The 16,464-nt window shown below is 43.5% G+C and overlaps 1 protein-coding gene across 1 annotated transcript in view; it reads left to right on the forward strand.

Moving 5' to 3' along the window:
• The first annotated feature begins 4,928 nt into the window (after positions 1 to 4,928).
• DCHS2 (dachsous cadherin-related 2) overlaps positions 4,929 to 16,464 on the forward strand; it is a 103,926-nt gene continuing 92,390 nt past the window's right edge. Inside the window, 1 exon segment of the mRNA XM_062493647.1 lies at positions 4,929 to 6,740. Coding sequence (XP_062349631.1) covers positions 4,929 to 6,740 — 1,812 coding nt within the window.

Consider the following 16,464-nt stretch of genomic DNA (forward strand, 5'->3'; position numbering starts at 1 on the left):
GAAAATTCAACATTGTAGTCATTGAAGATATTATATCCAAGGAATATTCAAACCAGCATGGGATATATTTTTTCACGCTTTCTGGAGCTACTCTTCGGGTTTTAGAGAGGTCACTAAGGTGGCAAGTGACAAGCAGATGGCAAAAGACAGCTTTATGTGGAATGCAACCCATGTAGTGGGAAGCTGTTGTGTGTTTATTCCTGGCCTGTAAGGGTGAACCCTTTGCCATCCTAAAGAGATTGCTTCAAATCTGCATCAGCTTGTTGGAATAACAGACATCTAAAGAAAGAAGCCTTTCTTCTATTTGAAAGATAACCCCATATCATGTTAATTACAAATGAGGCAGTGAACAGCAATCAAATATGCGGTCTTTTACTTTTGGATAAAATCTCATATCAAGATTAATTAAATCTGAGACCAAGTTAATAAAGTAAAGTTATAAAGTAAATATAGATAGGTATAGTTATAAAATTGTTTAATCTGAATGAACACCTACCTAGTAGAATCAAATTTAATTATGTTAATATTATTTTAATATTTTGTTTGATATTTTCTATAAACCTTGTTGATAATAAAGGATCAGTGATATGTATTGTGCATAACAAGAAATGTCTTCATCCTGCAGCAGACTGTAGGATAAATTTAATATTTGTAGGACATAGCCAATTTTTTCAGGCAAATCTAAGTATGTTTGAGCAATCATCTTGACAAGTGATGTGACACTTGGATTTGCATCTGGGAAGCTGTGTAGAATGGGATCAAAAGCAAAGATATTAATGAAAATCCATAAAATGGAAACATAAAATTGGAACAAACAAGTCTGGTTGACAGCATATGAGATAAGTGGACTAGAAATAAAGTTAATGTGAAAATATTGATCTGAGTAATCCTACTTAGATAGTTATATCTGAGTGACAAATTCTGAAGTAACTGCCCACAGAAGGCAGCAGCAACATGTTCCACAGGCATTGTGGTGTATCTGGAGTGAAACTGAAAAACCCCACTACTAATACCTATAGTACAAACAGAAAAGTCTTTCCTACATGTGAAGACAGACTCAGGTATATTATTTTTAGTCAGATTCTGACAACTACATGATTTTTCACCAGAGAAAGTAGAGCATCTATTATTTCACAGCAAAAGGAGTTTGGTAAATTAGCTTGTGATTAAGAGTTAAATTATGGCTACCAGAGAAAAAACAACCTCTTAATTACATTTCTCTGTATTTATAAGGAGAGCAGTCCCTACATAGCTTTTTATTATAGTGACTGTGACCAGCCTCTATGTGGTCACCAGCAAATCTTTTGCGCAGTGGCAACTCCTTCAAGGAGGAGTTGCTGAAATCAATATGTGTGCCTGAAGAACTATAAATAATGAAACATCCGATGGTCTGAAAAGTTAATGCTTTTTCCATATATCACATATTACAGGATGAATATCCATAGTGACCCCAGCCAGTGAGGCTGGAAATAAACATCCTTTCTTAGATCCAGCTGCAATAGTTGAACATGTTAGTGCTTCCCCATGCCACAGTTTTGCCAGAAAGCTGATTTGTATGGAGTTTCTGTAACCCAGCATAGGAAAAAAAATCACTGGGGTTAATGGAAATCATTGTCTCAGCATTGCTTAAACTAATCTCTGTCCTTAAACTAAACCTACAGAGGATCAGGGAACACCACCTGGTAGGCAGAAATGGAAGCATGGTGCCCATGGGCTGAAAGGCAGTAACAAGCAGCTGAGACCATGCTATCTTCAAACAGCAGGAAATAGCTTCATGGACAATTTTTCAGGTTTTATTTTATTTGCTTCAGCTCTGTCTGGAGCAGTTCAGCTATGCTCTGCCCTCAGATGGCTGCTACCGCCCATCTAATGAGCACTGGAATGCATCCTGCAGGGCTCCCACCCTGTGTCAGTCCTGAGTAAGGTGGTTTGGCTTAAACTGTTGCTACTGCTGAAGATGGTTTGCAGTGAGCCAGCGAGCAGCAGAAAAGGAAGTGGTCATACTGCTTTACCACCTCAGCCATGTCTTCAGCACAGGAGGGTCACATCTTCAGCTGCTGCAACTGTTGTGTGGGCGAGGCAATGTTAGTAGGTAGAATTAACTCTGTTATTGGTAGACCTTCGTGGTTGTAACTCTATCTCTGTTTCAGTGATCTTTTGCACTCTAGTGTCATACCCAGTTTTAGTTTGCTATAGTTTAATTCTCCTTGAAGGAGAAAGAATTTCCAATTAATTGAAGGAGGACTAAGCTATAGAAAATTGTGATTTGCAAATATGGGCAGATTGAATTTGAGCAGTTGATACAGCTATCACCTTTCAGGTTTCCTTGCTTGCTCCTTTCCTGGGTCCCTGCCACACTACAGTTGAATTTGGCATATGGAGCTGCTTGGGACCACCAGAGTTCACTGCCTTGCATAGTGGATTAGAGGGATGTTCATGTAGGATTGCCTGAAGACATAGTGTTCAAAATTTTCGTGGCTTGAAAGTGGATTCCTATGCTGTTCATCTTCCTACAAAGTCAGAGGTGGCCACCTCCAGGAATGGAATGGGATAACAGCAGAAGTAACTTCCTGCTATCTAACTGAGTAGGCTGGCTCATGAGCAGACAGTCCCTTCTAAACTGGAATGCTCAGGCATTTTGTGTACTCCAACCCATCTTGTGAAGATTCCCCCATCCGCAAATAATATGCTTATCCTCCTGTCCACTTTTTACACTGGAAGACTTTGTAGATCTGAGGTGCTGAGAAGTGTCTTCACTATGAGAGCGATTTGTTAAGGATGTAGGAGGTGGCTAGTGCACTAAAACTTTGACACCCTGCTTCCCTTGGGATAATGTCATTGTGGCAGCTTCCCTCCATGTCTTAGAAAGGTCAGTTCCCTTTTTTGTGTAGGTCAGCATGTCACTGAGAAGATGGGGAACAGCAGGGGCAGCTAAATATATCCAGGAGATCGCGAACATCTCAAGATTTAGAAACTTCTGTTTGTGATTTGTGGAAGAATGAGGTCATGAAAATGGAAAAAGAGAGGAAGAGAAAATGTTTAAGAAATGAATGGAGGAAAGAATAGACTCAGAGAAGGCAGAAATACAAAGAAGGTGGAAGAACACTTAAGAGGTAAAGCTCATACTCACAGTAGGCAAAACATCTATACTGTATACCGAAGATGCAGTATTTCTAGAAACATGCCGTAGTTGGGCAGTGCTTTCACATGACTTTACTTCATACAAAGCTGTTAAAGTGCCTTGGTCTCACAAAATACATGAATACTGACAGAACCACAGATAACTATGTCAGCCTTATTTTTCCCTTGCTATCTGTATGCATGTTGTATCTGAGTACAGAATTTTGCTCTTTAGGCACTGCCTGACCATATCAACAGCAGGTTTTGTTTAGTTTTTCGGTGAATGTGCCCGACTGAACATGATTCACATGTTTTCTTAGTGACAGCATGGGCTGCATGAGACATGGCTGTTTTTCAAACTTGCTGTGATACAGTGGAATTCAGGCATTTTCATATTGAATATCTGTGACTTGGGGAGGATCCATATGTTTTCTCAATGAATACGAATGAAGCTGGCAAGGGGCTCTGCATTTCCTTCTTGCTTCTATGCTTGTAATTATCACAGTGTATAAATATACAGAGACTGAATTCTCAGGTTTTGCCTAAGAAGATCTGACAAGATCTAGTTTTTCTCTGCCCCATTTCTCTGTGTAAGGAAGCAAGTCAGATACAGTGGACGTGATATCATGTGTTCCCCCTTCCTGTCCAGGCAACTACACACATGCAGTACGACTTCTACACTTACTTAAGAACCTAGTTCTCCCTCTTTACCTGGATATGTGGTATTGTGTAGATGTCAAAAATGTTGGGAAAAAAAATCCTCTTCCCCTTCCCATCACTGTTGCAGTGAGTTTGCTCCCTCCTCGGAGTGTTCTGGCAGTGTACTAGGGTAGTTCTTTCATGAGTTGGAAAAGAGGCAAATAGTAAAACAGCTGCCTTCTCAAGTGCCCCTTCATAGGAGATGAATGAGTTATAGTAACTCATGCTACTTACTGTCTTTGCCCTGATTTTGTTTGTCCTAGGATGAAGTTTGTTTTCTTTGAATAGCTGTTAGATTCTTGCCAGAAAGGTGAAGTTTGTAAAGGATCATTTGGAACAGCAAGAGACAGGTAATCACTGCAGTATTGTACTTGGATTTCATGGACAGATGGATGATTGCTACTTAGCATTTATATGATGCTGTATATTCTCAGTGTCACTGAAGAAACACTTATTCTTGAACCATTCTGAGATAGATATGGAAGTCAGGAATAGTGGTAAAGGAAAAATGTTCTGGTCTTGCTGAAACTGATTGAAGTTTCTACTTAAAGCTTATTTCTGGTAAATGCTTTTCTGCCATGCTGAGTTGCTATTTACTGACCTAGTGCTAGGATAACAAGCAAGCCTTTTAATGGAAAATGAGGACCAAAATATTAAGGCAAGAAAAGTCTTTGTTGAATTGTGCAAACTCGTTTGTCCTCGTAGATTTCTGTTTCATTTAAATTCTTCTCCTTCATGAGCCATGCCTCTGCATCTACAGGCAGCCCGTGCACTAGTCACACTTTGCCCCATCAGCAGGAAGCAAGCTGACTCCCCGAGTAATGAATTTCAGCAAAGACCTCTCCGAATTCTGGACGGCACCGGAGCAGCGTCACACCATCCCCACCCAGCGCGACACGTCCGTGCGTGGAGGACGTGGCTGCCGCCGCCGCCCCTCCCAGCGCTGGGTGGGTGGGCGGGCGGTGGCCCCCAGGGCTCCGGGGGTCGGTGGGGCGGGGACTGCGCGGGGCGGCGGTGGGAGCCGTTCTCCCGCCCCCTCGAAGACGCTTGTCCTTCCCATCACCGGCGGGGCGGTGGCGCAGGCTGTGTGGCCGGTTTAGCGGCCAGGCATGGCGCGGCGGCTGAGGTCCGGCAGGTGCCGGGGCGGGCAGGGCGGCACTCCGCGAGCGGGACGGGCGCTGGCGCTGCTGCTGCCGCTGTGGCTGTGCGCGGGGGGCGGCGGCGCGGCGCCGGTGTATAACCTCAGCCTGGCAGTGGACGAGGGGCTGCCGGCCGAGACGCTGGTGGGCGACATCTGCGCGGGGCTGCCGGCGGATGCGGACCCGCCGGGGGGCTTCCTGCTGTCAGAGGGGAGCGGCGAGTCGGCGGTGCTGGCGGACTTCCACGTCCAGCCGGAGACGGGCATGATCCGCACGGCGCGGAGGCTGGACCGGGAGCGGCGGGAACGCTACAGCTTCGCGGCGGCCACGCTGCGCGGCGAGGTGGTGCAAGTGGAGATCGTTGTCACCGACGTGAACGACCACCCGCCGCGCTTCCCGAAGGACAGTCTGCAGCTCAACATCTCGGAGCTCAGCCCACCCGGCACCGCTTTCCGCCTGCCGGCTGCCCGCGACCCCGACGCCGGTCGCTTCGGCACAGAGGGCTACGCGCTGTTGGAGGAGGGTGGCACGGCGGGGGAGCCGCCGCTTTTCCACCTGCGCTATGTGCGGCCGGAGCCGCTGGATCTGGTGCTGCTGCGGCGTCTGGACCGCGAACGGGCGGACGTCCACCGGCTGGTGGTGGAGGCGTGGGACGGCGGCAGTCCGCGGCGACGCGGCCGTCTGCGGGTGTCCGTGCGGGTGCTGGACGAGAACGACAACGCGCCCGCATTCAGCCGCGGCGAGTACCGGGCGCGGCTGCGGGAGGACGCGCCGCCGGGCACCTCCGTCTGCCGCCTGCGGGCCACCGACCCCGACCTGGGCGCCAACGGCGAGGTGCGGTACGCCATTAATCGCCGGCAGAGCGACTCCGACGGTTACTTCGCGGTGGAGGAGCTCAGCGGCGTCCTGCGCCTCCGCCGCCCGCTGGACCGCGAGGCGCGGGCCCTGCACCGCCTTGTCGTGGAGGCGCGGGACGGCGGCGCCCAGCCCGAGGTCTCCAGCGTCCTCGTCTCCGTGGCCGTGCTGGACGTGAACGACAACCGGCCCTCCATCCATCTGCTCTACCTCACCGAGACCAGGGGTCCGCGGGTCTCCGAAGGAGCGCGGCCCGGCGACTACGTGGCCCGAGTGTCCGTCTCGGACGCCGACGAGGGCGGCGGCGCGGAGAGCGACGACGGCATCGCAGTGGCCCTGCTGGGCGGCGACGAGGCCTTCGAGTTGCGGGCGGCCGGGGGCGGCGTCTTCTTCCTCTGCGTGGCGGGGCCGCTGGACCGCGAGAGCCGCGACCTGTACGAGATGCGGCTGGTGGCCACGGACGGCGGAACGCCGCCGCTTTCCGCCGAGGAGCCGCTGCTGCTGCGCGTCGCCGACATCAACGACGAGACGCCCGCGTTCCTGCAGCCCCACTACCGCGCCTCCATCTCGGAGGCCGCCTCCCCCGGCACCGCCGTGCTCCGCCTCAGCGCCTCCGACGCCGACGAGCCGGGCTTGCCCAACTCCGAGGTGCGGTACGCGCTGGAGGGCGACGCGGCCGCCCTAGCCCTGCTGTACATGGACGCGCGGAGCGGCACCGTCAGCACCCGCGCGCGCCTGGACCGGGAGCGACAGGCAGCGCTGGAGCTGCGCGTGGTGGCGCGGGACGGCGGGGTCCCGCCGCGTGCCGCCGCGTGCCTCCTCAGCGTGCGCGTGGAGGACGCCAACGACAACGAGCCGCGCTTCGAGCGCGCCGTGTACCGCGCGCGCCTGCCCGAGCACGCCGCGCGAGGTCGCCGCCTCCTCCAGGTGAGCTCCGCGCGGCCCCCACGGTCCGAGCCCACGCGGTTCGGCATCCAGGGCCGCTGCCCTTGGAAGGCTGCGCTCCATGGCACCGCCGCCGTGCCCCAGCACTGCCGGGAAGCAGGGGGCGCAGCAGGTGGAGTTTAGATAATCAGCGCAGCCCTCGTATCGCCGTCCTCACAAGCGCCCCGAGAATTGTGTTCTTTGTCCCATAACTCTTGTAGCGTGGGTAATGAGCACAGAAGCTCAGGTCTTCATAGGGGAATCGAGTATCGGCTCTGGTTAAACCAACTGTGATATTTTTGAAGACTTGAGATGGTCTTCAGAGAGCCAGTAGAACCTGTCTCGGACGGCAGCATGGTGTAAACTGAACCAGAGAGAAGGGCAGGCAGTATAAAACACGGTGGCTTGAAATTAAAATGCACCTCAGGGTCTTTGTGATGATTCCCGATCTTTCTGCTGACGATGTGAATCAACTCACCCTGCCTTTGCAGGAACTGATCAGTCCTAATAGAGAAAAACGTTCTGCTTGTCCATAAAACCCCTTTTACTCTTTGCAGGTGAGGCTGAATGGAGGCTTTGGAGCGCCAGAAGTTAACAGAAAGCCCTTTTGCTTTTAGCTTGGGAAAGCATTGCAGAATGTATACCTCTGAACTGAACAAAGTCTTTTCCATCAGAAGAAAAGTCACAGTAGTTGGGCCTGAGTGAATGTAGACATGTTTCTGAGTTTGTGCAGAACTTACATGAATTTAGGAAAAACCATTACAAGAGGTGACCTAGGGAGAACTGCAGTGTGTTTCCTGAGTATATTTGATGAAAAATCAATCTGTCTTTATCTTCAGGAGACCTACTAAATTGATTTTCTTTTCTTTTCAGATCAGGAGTCACTGATGCTATTTAGCATCTGACAATCATTGATTGGAACAAAAGGAATTCTCTTTTATCACTTACCCCCCTTTTTGTTAATTGCACTCTGAAGCTCAAAAAGTACACAGTCTGTACAGCGCTAATACAATTTAGTCTATAAAAACTTCAGGAAGGTTTAGCTCATGGAGCTTTTCATTTTGTATCCCAAGCCAAAAAGAAAATCCCATCTCTGCCCTTCCTTTTTCTTTCAACACCACTGGGGGGGGGGGGGGGGGGGGGGGGGGGAACAAAAGGAAAAGGCCCCGTGCACCGGCAGCCCCAGGAATGTCCTGGAGAAAACTCTTACCGTGCGGAGTTCAGGAGTTGACCGTGTCCCGGGGAGGAGCGAGGGGCATTGTGGCAGCCTCAGCCTCTTGCCCTGGACGCGGCACTGAAAGGCAGCTGGGCCAGCGCCGTCGGGCAGCGCTGCCGCAGCCTGACACCGTGGCGGGGCTGACGCATAGCAATTGTTTGCTTTTGGTTGAAGCGGATAAAAACCTCCTGAAGGGTTCCTGAGTGTTTTAATTAAAGTAACCTGTGACTGTGGTTTTACTAATTTCTTTTTTTTTTTTTTCTTGTAGGTTTTGATGCATTAATAGTGCAGGTTTTCCAGGGCCATAGGTGTCATGCACTGTGATGTCATAGGTGTGGATATCACTCAAGGTGCACTGAATTTTGGAAGTGTCACCATGCAGCCGTCATCCTGTTTACAGAGTAGAAAGAAATAGTCATGTCCTGGTAATGTTCAAACCTGGGGTAATAAAGCCAAACATGAATGAGAAGGAGGCATGAGAGACATGCTCAGGAGGAATAGCAGATCAGCATCTTATGGTCTGCCAGGCAAGGAAGGTGCTTCTACTTGTAGGTTAATCCAGGATCACTGTGATGTCCAAGTTTCATACTACATTGTGTAGCAGGCTTAAAATTTAAACATGTTCACCTTTAATGGTTATCCTCTTTTCCCTCAGGAAAGTAAACCTTCCACTCAAAGACTGTGAGAAAGGAAGGGCTATCATGAGGTGGGCACCTTTGTTTATGTTGCTGTAGGAGTTGCAGTGAGTGATGAGAATGCAGAAAATAGATTTTGGTTTGGCCAAGCTGTTTTTCAGGTTCTGTGGGTATGAGTCTTGGCTCCAGGTGGGCTCTTGAACTTCAAAGCTAGCATAAAAAGAAGGTAACCATGGACTCTGTTATTACTGCTCCTGGGGAATAGGAAACAAACCAAGATATTGAAGGAGGCTACTCCTGTCACATCTTCCTCTGCTCCACAACCTGAGAGGTGGTGATAAACATTTGTTTTATATTTGAGTCACAATCACAATACCTGGAAGTCTTCTAAACCCTCTAGTATTTTCCCTCTGCAAGCTGAGGGGCCCTTGCAGTAGGTAATTACTGAAGTTCATGGTTCATCAGTAACCTTTGCCTGGGGACCAGCTGGTTACAAACCATTACTTTGTACACCGTCTAGAGCCTTCTACCTTAGTGCTTTTCTGTGCCTCTGCCCAGCCACTAAATAACTGGACAACTTGTTTCCATATGTTTTTGACTGCATGTTGATAAAGGGGGACTTCTTTCCTTCTGGGAAATCTTAAACGCCTGCTGTGATCATTCATCTTCATTTCCCCCTTACTCTCCACAGATGTACTCCATAATATGGGCTAGTCTCGTGAAACTTGCATGTAAATCTGTATTATTGGTTCCTCCTAGTCTGTAGGAATTCATCAATTAGAAGAATTAACCATGTACTTAAAAGACACAGTTTTCAACCACTTCTGGAAATACTGCTTCATTCCAGGCATATGCCTGGGCTTTTCCTTGTGGACAAAAGACTTTCCCTTCTGGTGCAGATTGACCAGTAAGGGAGAATCTGAATCCTGAAAAATAATTGGAATTTTTTTGCATAAGCTAATACAAGAAAGAAATATGGTGATGTAATGATTGCATGCTCAGAGTAGATAACGCAGGTGGAGATCAGAAATCTGAGCAGAGAAATGAGAGAAAATTAAATGAAGACAAAATCAGTAGGAAAGTAGTGGGTTATCAGACATTAGAAAGTAGAGCAGAAGTATGCAGTGAAAGATGTAAGTAGAATTTTGAAGTAATTTACAGGATTTATTTAACTTTGGCCTATTTTTTGAAACTGAACTTTTGGTTTGTTATGGGTTGTTATAGACACACCTTTGTTAAAATTTAAGCATTACTGGTGGCATTCTAAAATAAAAGAGAGGGTACAGGAAGGTAAAAGTGAACACAACCAGAGATAAATTGTAGATCAATGCAATTTGCCAAAACTAAAAGGGAAGCAGCAGAAGCACTCTTGGTGTGATGTGATGTCTGCAGACATTTTAGTAATGCTTTGATTTTTGCAGATGAATCAATATCCTGATTTCTTCATGCATGTTAATTTTGAGTGGTCATTTGCCTTAAGGATGACATCAATTATTATGATGATCTTTCAGCATAATATGAATCTATTTTCCTGAAGATCTTCAGCATGGCCTAGAAATGGAATAAGATGGAGGAATGAGCAAGAACTCCTTGGGTGCTCTCCTGTCTTTCTTATACTTTCTCAAGCACCAATGTGATTACAAATGTCCATCAGCTGTTGAATTATGGTGGTGATTATGTCCTATTTCTGCACTTTTTGGTGTGAGCTTGGCAATTTTAGGTAGATTTAGTATCTGATGATGTCTAACTCTTTGATAACTGTACCTCTGTGTCCTAAGGGTAAGGGGTGTGACAAAGTGTCTCTCTTCTGAGCCATTCACTTACCTTACGAATGAATTAATAAATAAAACTTTGTCATAGACCTGTCTTGATAACAGATATTGAATTCTGATTAAAAATTTTATTTTCAAGCTTTTTTTTGGTGATTGTAATGATTCTCAATACTCATTGTTATGGTTCTCCACAATATATCTCCAAATTATAGTATTCAATCACCATATCAGGATTTAATCATATCAGGAAATCAGGATTTCCTTCTTCTAGCTGAAGTCAGGTATTGAAAGGCAATATTCTTTCTCTCTCTTTCTGTCTCTGAGCAGGCTGAAACTTTATAATCAGCACATCATATTGGCATCAGTTTGCCTGGTGGTTTTTTAATTAGATGTGATGGAAAAACCACATTCTCTTTCTTATTCTCCATGGACTAGTGCATAAAAGAGTATTTCCCTTACTGGCTTCTGCAAAGCTTAAAATTTGGTGATGGTCACAGCTCTCAGTACAACTCATATTTTTAACTTAATAAAGGTGTTTGTTTTGTGTTATACAGCTCAGTACATTCTGTATATGTTTGGGGCTTGTAGGTTAAACTTGCTTCCACTGCCAGAACATGCTGTAGCTTGTAGGGTATAAAAAAAAAAAAATGTGTGACGTAAATGTCATTCTCCTATAGTGTGCATGCATTCTTCAGAAAAGTTTAACAACTTATTAATTGTAATTAAGTACCTGTAATTGCATATTGAAGAGAAAATTGTCATGACTTCATAACAGTCATGTCAGTAGCTTTCTTTTTCTTTTATGGTGTATTAGAAAATTCATGCTTATTGGCTGTAGAGTCATCTCTGAAAGAGCACAGGAAGAGGAAAAACATGTTATCTGGCAAATGACAGCACCATATGCATTCCAGTGTTATGACAGCTTGCACTTTTCTGGTCCATTAAGGAGGTCCATTAAGGAGGACTGTTTCAACTTACTGGGTAGAGTTTCTCTGTTCCTTTTATTTAAAAGTAATAGACTTTCTGATGCTGAGATTGTGGGAGGTTTGTAAATGCAATGACATCAAAGAGAGATTTTGTTTAAAGGTCTTAAAGCTAATTTAGGTATGCCAGGAATTATGGAGTAATAAATCTGTGAGACTTTAGAAAATACTATTTAAAGCTATAATATATGTAAGAAGAATGCATGTGGTTTGAGGATTTTTTAAATGCTTAGAAGATATAAGAGTTGTTAGTTTTACTTGCTTGAAATACCCATTTTCAAGACCTACTTGCAGAAAAAGAGAATTCTAAAAAAAGACATTATGACATGCATCTTCTCTATTTTTTCTCTGCCTTCTGCAAAATTAAAAAGAAAACTAAGAGGACAAAAAGTAATGGACGATACATCCCTGCTCTGAGGAATGGAGACTTAGACTGTAAGCTGCAACTGAGACGCTAAACAGGTAGCAAAAGCATTGGCTGCAGACCCTATTTTTCTTCCTCTTCTTTCCCTGAATGTTGAAACAGGGAGCTAAAAGGACAGTGCTTTCCCTCATGGTTTTGGCTCTGGATCATTTAAGCCCCACTGCAATTACCAAAATCAGAAATGAATCCAGCAAAGAAGGTTCATGTAAATTCTAAAGAGTTATTAAATCCAGCTCATCCCTGTTAGAGATAAACTAGAAAGAAGCTAAAGATGTCATGCCATTAATCCCTCTGTTTGCTTCTTGAGGTTTCCAGGTGTTATTTTCATTGTATTCAATTTTAAGTCAGCTGCAGAAAAGACAGATTTTGTTAGTTGACTTGAAATGTCACTGCGTTTTAATACTAATACAATTGACAACAGAGAGACCAAACCCTGGACTAAACTACAGTAACAGCAAAGAAATTTGTCATCTAATCTGTAACTATAATGCAAAACTATTTATAGGTTCATCCTATACTTCATCTTATACTGAGTCTGAAAGCAGTTAACATGTCATAATTTCTGTTAGATGTGTAATTTTGTGCAATTATTTATTTCTAAATTCACAACAAATACCTTTTGAAGTCCAGAAGCTGTTCAGTAGATTCTCAGAATATTGTCATAGCTTTGTGGGTATAAAACTTGTTTTCATGTCTATGCACAACTTTTTGCCATCTACAAATATGTAGCTTTAGGAAGTGTGGGTGGTCTGGGCTCAAATATATATATATATATATATGCTTCTTTAAATCTGTACAGGAGTAGTAGATGGCCATGCTGAGCTGATTGCAGGAAGGAAGAAAAATAAAAACAAAAAATCAGCCCCCAAAATATGTAATTTTAATCATTGCGTAATTTCAGGTGAATGGGAACTCTCCAGATGCTTTTGCTTAAGAATTCTTGTATGGTGGCCTTTTAGCATTTTAAAAATAGAAAAACTGCTCCATTTAATAATTAAAGCATTTGTAAGAATGAGACTGTTCCTTGATGCAGTCCTTTCAGTCTAGTATCTGGCACTGAATGTGTGCTTTGTAGATATTAGAAGCTCTGATGCTGGGAAATCAGAATTGGAAGCTTTTCACTTTTGCTTCTCTCAGTTTGTGGTTACTCTTAAATGTGGCAAGTGTTAAATTATCAGTGTCTAATACCTGGAAAAAAAAAAAAAAAGATTTCCAAAGGTAATGGCCCCCCATCTGTGTAATAAATGTACAGTTGTTTGCTACCTGAATCCACGATTTAGAGAACATATGAGATACTGAAACATCAAAACCACATTGTCATGGAGACATTAGGCTTTTATTTCAGACTTAAAAATTATGTTAAAGTTTAAGAACAAAAACATTTAAAAATTATTGCAGTAAATTACCTTTTTTTTCCCCATTTCTCAGGAAAATCTTTTAATTGATGTCAGCAAACTGGGTCTGGGAAGAGGGAAGTTTTGAAAGCTTATGTGTGGCTAAGTCAAAAATTTTCTGCATACTTCAGTCTATAGCTGTGATAGGAAAAGAAGCATATGTGATAAAGATATTCTTGTTGGAGAAATTAGATGTGTCCCTAACTCTGGAAGAGGAGTAATGATATTAAAAAGTCTTAATCATAGAGTTTATATTGCAGAGAACTGTGTATTAAAATATTAGCAAATAGACTACTCAGAGCACCAGTGGCAAAGATATCTTTGGCCGCTACATTTTTAGATTTTTATGCAGCATAATTAATAACATTTCAGTTAAGTGTCCAGCAAGAGTTCCTTGATAACCACTGATCTTTGGAGTAATGGTTATGAACTACTCTTTTAGATGGAAGTCATCCCAATTCAGAAACAGATGGGGTTTTGATGGTGTTCACTTTTATACAAAGATTTGGCATCAGCAGTTGTCTTTCAGTATACTAGAACAAGTTATTAATAAACTGTAAATGGATGGGTATGGTTCGGTCTGTCCATTTATCAAATACTAATGGAATTTCATCATCCCAGATTTTTATTGATTGCTGGGTCAGCAGAAGGCTTAGTCTTTCCTGGAAGGCTTTAAAGCATTGGGAAAGAGATGAGTTAGGAATCCCTTAAACTCCATCTTACTATGCAAACAGATTGACATGCAGAATGAGCCTTTTTATTTTCCTTCACAGCTCAGTTAATTCTTGAAAACAAATTTCTAGTTGCATGCTGAAAAAAAACCAAAAAACCCAATGATTTCCAGAGTCTGCATTTTTCTTTTAAAGTGCATGAGTTTGATTTAGAATTTTATGAGCTTCAGCATCCATATAGATAGCTTGGAGAAACTTGCTTTGCAGTGTTTTAATGATAAGAATTTGTCTGAGCAATCTACTCCACACTGAGTTGTGAACACTTCTGCAGTGAGGAGTGGGGCTCTCTCTCCAAATGATTGCTCAAATCCTCCTGCAGGTGTGAACAGTGTGGATGCAGAGATACCGGCTAACAAAACCCTTGGGCGAAAAATATCACCCAGCTTATTTGGGACAGGTGTTATATACAAGAGTCAGTGTATGTATTGTATCAGACCAATTTCCCATCTTCATATCCTTTTTCCCACAGAAGCTAAAAACATCTGGATAAGTGTTAGAGCAGGGCAAACATGAAATTTTCCCTCATGGATACTTGGTGTTTGACCATTTTCAGTAACTCAGGCAAGGTAGTTTCTGCACACTTGAATGGGTTTCTTTTCCTCTCACCTCAGCTTTTTTCAAGTATCATTGGCCCTAATATGCTGTTGTAGTGTGTGTGTCAATCAGCTGCTTATTCCAGAGAAAACACCTTTTGCTCTCAATCTGGAGACAGAGAGAATGGTTGGTCCCAACTCCTTATGATTTCACAGATCTGCTGTAGCACCTCTCCTGTAGTAACTGTAGTACTCATTCTTGTTAGCTGCCAAACCAAACCAAACCAAACCAAACCAAACCAAACCAAACCAAACCAAACCAACAAAAAAAAAAGGCATTTGGCCAACAGCTACCCTTTAACACCAAATGAAGAAATGTGGCACTGGTGAAAATATAAAATTAAGCCTTGTTTACAAAGGAAATGTAGCAGAAGAAAGTTCACATTTTATAGAATTAATAGAAGATAGTTACCTTGCTTTCAGTCTATGAGAAAAGCATACTAATTTGTGTAAAATGGTACTTCTTTCTGGAGGAGTAATGGATATTTAAAATGATGCTCGTAAATCATTGTTCATTCAATCAGTTCTAAGCTCTTTGAGACAAGAATATAAGAAGCTCTACAAAATCATTAATTTCATTGGCACTTAGGTGAAATAATTCTCAGAATATTGAATTGCAAGTGATTTCTGTCATGCCTGGAGAGTGGTAGTGTATTTAGCATTGCAACAGGAGATGTGCAGATACTTCTCACCTCTTTGTACTGAACTGCTCTCCTATATAAACTTGTGTATATAATTTTATATTATATATAAATAAATGTGCAGCTGATTAAATAGCTGTTTCTTATCTAACACATACATGACCAAGTGTAGTAACTGTAAGTATTTACAGTAACTACTAGTGCACTCTAATGCAGAAGACATATTTGTAAGGACCTGTGTGCTGGCTGACTGTGCTTGGATATAAAATCGGCTGACTCCTCTGGATGAATACTTGTTAAGGGTTTTTAGGGTAGAGGCAGGAAATACGTACCAAAGTAGGTGGATTACTGATTAATTTGTGTTATGTATGGAGTCAATTAATATTCCTCAGTCAGGCCCATTTAAATGAAATAGGGTAAAGAAAGTTTTAACTGGGCTTTCTTTATATGGGTGAACTTGACAGTACAACCCAAGCTTCATTGTAGCATCTGTTAGGGACAGTTAGCAGAACATGTTTTAAGGGACAGTGCTTGTGTTGCAGTCTTTTTTTGTGCCTATTTCCTCACTTCCACAAGCTTCCCATTGATAACTTGGGTTACTCTAGATGGGTCAAATCTATTGACTTTGAAATGCTTTGCTTTGTTTAGAAGTGGGTTTTCATTTTATAACTGAAAGTACATTAGAGATGCAGCTCTAGAGTCTCTCTCTTCCTGTTCTCTATACTAAATGAAAACAAGCATTACATTTGTGCCAGACTTTACTAGTTCAATTTCCTATGGAAATAATAAAAATCAGGATAGTCATGCCTATATAGTTGTGCTCACAGCCTGCACTGCTTTAAGCATAAACTCTTGCAAGCACTGACATTATTTGCTGAAATAAAAGGAAATGTGCTAACTTCCATCCCTGACAGATGTCTCAATATCCTGCATTGACCTTGTGTAAAGTGCTTATGTCTCCACTTCCCCCTCCTTGTCCGCAGCTACTTCCTTTGTGCAGGGAATTAGGTTGTCATGCCTATGTCTGCTTCACTTCCACTGACTTGTGCCTACATCTGGTACTGGGAAAGGGGCAACAGGAAGGGCAGTTTTTAGCTAATGTCTGGTTAAACATATGCAAGACACACAACTTGTGTATGCTCTTTTTTTAACAGTTATAAACAAACATATATGGTTTAATATAGTGTCCAAGGATCTGGATATATCTTACCAATCAAGGAAACTGCTAGAGATGACTGCACTCTGCTTCTGGTCCATTACCTTCTATATGACCTTTTGTTTTCAGTTGCATAAAACCCCAATAAATAGAATTTTGCTCTACACATTCAGTTTTTCCTG

The sequence above is a fragment of the Cinclus cinclus genome, chromosome 5 (genome assembly GCF_963662255.1).
Source record: "Cinclus cinclus chromosome 5, bCinCin1.1, whole genome shotgun sequence".
NCBI lineage: Eukaryota > Metazoa > Chordata > Aves > Passeriformes > Cinclidae > Cinclus > Cinclus cinclus.